The sequence below is a fragment of the Oncorhynchus tshawytscha genome, linkage group LG02 (assembly GCF_018296145.1).
Source record: "Oncorhynchus tshawytscha isolate Ot180627B linkage group LG02, Otsh_v2.0, whole genome shotgun sequence".
NCBI lineage: Eukaryota > Metazoa > Chordata > Actinopteri > Salmoniformes > Salmonidae > Oncorhynchus > Oncorhynchus tshawytscha.
Window position 1 is genome coordinate 63,326,809 of NC_056430.1, and position 6,000 is coordinate 63,332,808.

Below are 6,000 nucleotides of genomic sequence, written 5' to 3' on the forward strand. Positions count from 1 at the left end.
CCCTCAGGGACAGGACAAATTTCTTCAACCTCCTGAGATTAAAGAGTGCCTTCTTCACCATGGTGTCTGTGTGTTTTGACTGTTTCAGCTCCTCAGAGATGTGTACATCAAGGAACATGACGTTTTTGAGTGTCTCCAAGGTGGCCCCGTTGATGAGGATGGGGGTGTGCCCAGCTTAGTTCCTCCATAAGTTCACAATTAGCTCCTTTGTTTTGCTGACATGGAGGTAGAGGTTGTTTACCTGGCACCACACCGCCAGAGTGCCTACTTCCTCTCTGTAGGCTATTTCGTCGTTGTTGGTAATCAGGCCTACTGCTGTTGTGTCATCAGCGAACTTGATGATGGAGTTGGGACTGTGTGAACCCATTCAGTCGTGGGTATACAGGGAGTACAGGAGAGGACTTAGGACGCAACTTTGTGGGGCCCCAGTGTTGAGGATCCCTGTGGAGGATGTTGCCTACCTTACCACCTGGGAGCGGCCTGTCTGGAAGACCAGGACCCAGTTGCATAGGGAGAAGTTCAGTTCCAGGGCTGTGAGCTTTGTGGTGAGCTTAGAGAGCACAATGGTATTGAAGGCCGAGCTGTAATCGATGAACAGCATCATCACATATGCATTCCTTTTGTCCAGGTGGGTAAGGACTTTTTGCAGTGCAATGGTGATTGTGTCATCCGTGGATCTGTCGAGGCGGTAGGCAAATTGGAGAGGTCGGAGTTGTGTCGGAGAGGGAGGAGGTGATGTAGTCCTCTCGAAGCACTTCATGATGACAGAAGTGAGTGCTACAGGTCGGTTCAGTTACTTCCCCTTTCTTGGGGAAAGTGGACATCTTGAAGCAGGTGGGTATAACGGCTTAGAGAGTGATTGAAGATGTCCGAACGCACTACAGCTAGCTGGTCTGCACATGCTCTGAGGGAGTGGCAAAGGATGCCGTCTGGGCTGGCAGCCTTGTGAGGGTTAACACGTTTGATTGACTTACATACTTCCTCTGTTGAGACCGTAGTGGGAAATTATTTGATTGAATGTTTTTATGTGTTTAATTTGTTCTGTTATATTGTATTGATGATATAATGTGAACACTGTGTGATCAACATATTGAGTAGCATATTAAGAGTCTCTGTAAATTATTTACATAACTGTCAATCAGGTAGTCTGTTACCCAAACACTCAATGTCACTAAACTTGATGCTGAATGTTGTGGATTGTTTTCATATCTGTTGATAGTGATTTATTTATTACTGTTTTATAACTGTAGCAGCTGATGTTTATAACTCTGTAGCAGCTGATGAGGTCAATGTTAAAAAACGTCTTCGGGATCGGTGTCCCTTCCACGGGACAGTTGAGCTAACATAGGCTAATGGGATTAGCATGAGGTTGTAAGTAACAAGAACATTTCCCAGGACATCTGATATTGGCAGAAAGCTTAAATTCTTGTTAATCTAACTGCACTGTCCAATTTACTGTAGCTCTTACAGTGAAAGAATTCCATGCTATTGTTTGAGGAGAGTGCACAATTGTGAACATGAAAAGTTATTAATAAACAAATAGGCACATTTGGGCAGTCTTCATACAAAATTTTGAACAGATATTCAATAGTTCATTGGATCAGTCTAAAACTTTGCACATACACTGCTGACATCTAGTGGCCCAAATCTAAATTGCACCTGGTCTGGAATAATACATTATGGCCTTTCTCTTGCATTTATAAGATGGTGCAAAAAAAATACAAAAGAACTGTTGTTTTTTTCTTTGTATTTATCTTTTACCAGATCTATTGTGTTATATTCTCCTACATTCCTTTCACATTTCCATAAACTTCAAAGTATATCCTTTCAAATGGTACCAAGAATATGCATATCCTTGCTTCAGGGCCTGAGCTACAGGCAGTTAGATTTGGGTATGTCATTTTAAGCGAAAGTGAGGGAAAAGGGGCGGATCCTTAACAGAACAGTTGTGCTGTGTGATTAGGATATAAGGGACAGTTACGTTATAAGGCCAGTTAGACATTTTCTCTGCTTCTGTGACAAATGGTGTCTCCCTGTTTCAACTTGTAATAAAGCAGATTATGTTCTACAATGGCTCTCTTTTCATAAAACTTATTTTAGAAATTGTTTGTAATTGAAGTGAAATATCCATTGACCTCCTATTCATCTTGTATTTTGTGACGCACCCTTTAGTCTTTGGTATATCACATATTAATAAAGCATTATGTTATTGATTGAATCTGTTGCAGCGATGCACCCACAATGAAACCAAAACTGCAACACTCCTCGTAAGACCTGTCATAGATTAGTCGGATTTTCACCCGTAAAATAGTCAGCTTGATAGCAACTAGCCATTTATAGGCTTACAACATCAACAGATGTGCACAACAACAGGTTTAGACTGATTGTGTTAGCATTTTTGTCTATAACGACATGGGGTGTTATAAGAATAAATCACTCTTGGCTGTGATTTTAGATCAAAACTGACTCGATTCAAGGCTTATCTAGCTAAGAACAGCACTGTGCCAATATCTTGTCAGTGAGTCCGTTAAAAGTCTGTGGCCTTACCCATTTTTTCTAAATCGTCACCATTTACGCCATCAATTAAGTCTCTCTCATCTTGGACACCCAAATTGAGGAATTGATTGTAGTAGGCCTCCAGTCTGTGTTGCATGAGAATATTGAATATCTTATCCATCTAGAACAAAATAAAGGTAAAAACATTAATTAACCTATGATAAAGGCAGTGGCACTGGACGTTCATCTCTGACAAATATGAGAATAAACATGTAAAATAAGAAATGTTAGCAATTGACAACCCTTTGTTCCTTATTGGTTTTACCTCACTTCAAAAAAACAAAGTTAAAGGAATAGGATGGAGACTGTATAATTTAAATGTTTAAGCTGTAGCCTGTGTCTGGACTTCTGGCATTCAGTTCAAATATTTATTCGCATTCTACAACTTAACTTCTCTTTGGTTATTACAAATAATGAACAGTTATACAAAAACACATTTTCCTCGTTGGATTGTTGCCCATTCGTCTCATCTAATCTTCTGTTTTGGTCTCTGATCGATTTTTCTTAATAATGTGATACAGGTATATTTCATACTTCATGTAAAAAATTAAATGTTACCTTGGTGGATGGATGTTGCTCCACTGGCAGTGCTGAGTTGCTCAGAGTTTTCAGATTCTGTTTACACATTTACATCTGTTGCACACGTTATACCTGTATGACTTTTCTTTCTAAAGGGTGCGGCTGGATGGAAAGGAAACCAATGTACCTGTGTCAGTTTACTAGAAACCAAATGAATGCAAACCAGGAAGGGACCTACATTTGTACGTGCACCTGAATTTGTTCAATAAGAAACACTAGTTCTCATTGTCACGTTCTGACCATCGTTCGTATGTGTTTTCCTTGTTTTAGTGTTGGTCAGGACGTGAGCTGGGTGGGCATTCTATGTTGTGTGTCTGGTTTGTCTATTTCTATGTTTGGCCTGATATGGTTCTCAGGCAGAGGCAGGTGTTAGTCATTGTCTCTGATTGGGAACCATATTTAGGTAGCCTGTTTTGTGTTGGGTTTTGTGGGTGATTGTCCTTAGTGTCCTTGTTCCTGTGTTAGTTTACACTAGTATAGGCTGTTTCGGTTTTCGTTACGTTCTTTGTTTTTGTAGTGTTGAATATTGATTCATGTTTTACGTTTGTTCATTAAACATGGGTCGCAATCTACACGCCGCATTTTGGTCCGACTCTCCTTCACACCTAGAAAACCGTTACACTCATTTTCAGTTGTTAACAATTTTGATACGGTGTTCTTTGTATTCATCAGTCTGTGGGCTTATTACTCCTTGATGAAAACATTCATATTTATGAATATTCATGTGAATTTTAAAATTACTTTATACTATGTAGGTACAGTACATGCAGTTACAAAATACGTTTTAGATACAAATACATGGTGAGGGCTACACATTCTGCCTGTTACTGTCACGTTCTGACCTTTATTTCCTTTGTTTTGTCATTATTTAGTATGGTCAGGGCGTGAGTTGGGGTGGGCAGTCTGTTTGTTTTTCTATGATTTGGGGATTTCTATGTTTCGGCCTAGTATGGTTCTCAATCAGAGGCAGTTGTCATTAGTTGTCTCTGATTGAGAATCATACTTAGGTAGCCTGGGTTTCACTGTTTGTTTGTGGGTGATTGTCTATGTTAGTTCCTTGTGTCAGCACAGTTCTTATGATAGCTTCACGGTCGTTATGTGTTTATTGTTTTTGTACAGTTTACTTCGTGTTTTTTGTCATCTATTAAATGATGCATTCACACCACGCTGCGCTTTGGTCTGCTTCTTACGACGATCGTGACAGTTACAGGATATATAGTGTTAGAATTTACAGTATGTTCATTGGAAAGGAGTGACAATTGTAATTTACTACAACATAGTTTGAGGGAAAATGTCAATCACAGCACTCCGATAGTATACACCAAAATATGTTAGAGATATCTCTGCACTCAGATTGTTCATTTATACACAGCAAGCAGCATAGCAAACAGTGAGGAGTATCAAAGCTGGGTTAATTACTATAAGAGAGCTACAAGTGAGGCTACACATGAACTGAGGCGCCAAGTAATGTATAACTTAAGCCTTCCCCTTTAACACAGATTAATGTACAAACAGTTAAAGAAATGCGTTGCACTTCACTGGGCTCCAAGATGCCACTCCTAGAAACAAACAATACTTTAATATAGCTTACCAATGGTCATCAACAATACACAACAAAATCTGGCTTGCGCCCAGACATTTTATGCCAAAGGAGAACTTGTAACAAGCCAAATGCCACAGCGAGAGTTGTGTTGGTGAACAAGTGGATGGGCTGACGAGAAAGTTGAAGACAGGGATGCACTTCCAGAGCGAGAAAAGTAAATCTGGTACAAAAATGGTTGATACAAGCTCAGAATGTGTAACGGGTTTCTTCTTCCTCCTCTGAGGAGGAGTAGGAGAGGTCGGACCAATGTGCAGCGTGGTAAGTGTCCATTTTAGTTTATTAAACTGAACACTAAATAATACAAAATAACAAAGTGAATGATACGAATCAAAACCGAAACAGTCCTGAAATGTGAAACAAACATTACAACAGGAAACAACCACCCACAAAACACAATAGAAAACAGGCTACCTAAGTATGGTTCTCAATCAGGGACAACGATTGACAGCTGCCTCTGATTGAGAACCATACCAGGCCAAACACAAAAATAGCAAATCATAGAAAAACTAACATAGACAAACCACCCAACTCACGCCCTGACCATACTAAAACAAAGAAATAACAAAGGAACTAAGGTCAGAACGTGACAGAATGTTGCTGGTTAAAATATACTTTCTGAATGTGTTCATTTCATGTTCAAACAACAGGGCTGCTTTGAACTTGCATGAGGCATGACTTTATACTGTATGTTTAGGCAATGTTTAGTCTTGGTCCCTGGTGGAAGAACGTCCTGTGTTTCACAGCTTGTCCTATAAAGCTTGTTCACCTTACCTCACGACATCTGATCTGTATTTCATACTTTAATTAAATCAGTTGATAGTTATTCATATTGGACTAAAGTTTGTCAGATCATGAAAAAAATATAAAGGAAGAATGACATTACATGTTTCTTTTTCTTTTTGTCTTTGTCCCTCTGTCAGGTATGTCACCTGAGTGGGTTGATTCACTGATGTGGTCATCCTGTCTGGGTTGGCGCCCCCCCCCCTTGGGTTGTGTCGTGGGGGAGATCTTTGTGGGCTATACTCGGCCTTGTCTCAGGATGGTAAGTTGGTGGTTGAAGATATCCCTCTAGTGGTGTGGGGGCTGTGCTTTGGCAGAGTGGGTGGGGTTATATCCTTCCTGTTTGGCCCTGTCCGGGGGTGTCCTCGGATGGGGCCACAGTGTCTCCTGACCCCTCCTGTCTCAGCCTCCAGTATTTATGCTGCAGTAGTTTATGTATCGGGGGGCTAGGGTCAGTTTGTTATATCTGGAGTACTCCTATT

General features: G+C 40.3%; 1 protein-coding gene across 1 annotated transcript in view; it reads right to left on the bottom strand.

Annotated features, from left to right (window-relative positions):
• Positions 1-3,265, bottom strand: part of LOC112264966 — a 31,022-nt gene extending 27,757 nt beyond the window's left edge. Inside the window, exons 1-2 of the mRNA XM_024441908.2 lie at positions 3,115-3,265; positions 2,548-2,677 (exon numbers count right to left, since the gene is read on the bottom strand). Coding sequence (XP_024297676.1) covers positions 2,548-2,677; positions 3,115-3,183 — 199 coding nt within the window. The 5' untranslated portion in view covers positions 3,184-3,265. The remainder of the gene's footprint in view (positions 1-2,547; positions 2,678-3,114) is intronic.
• Positions 3,266-6,000: the final 2,735 nt, after the last annotated feature.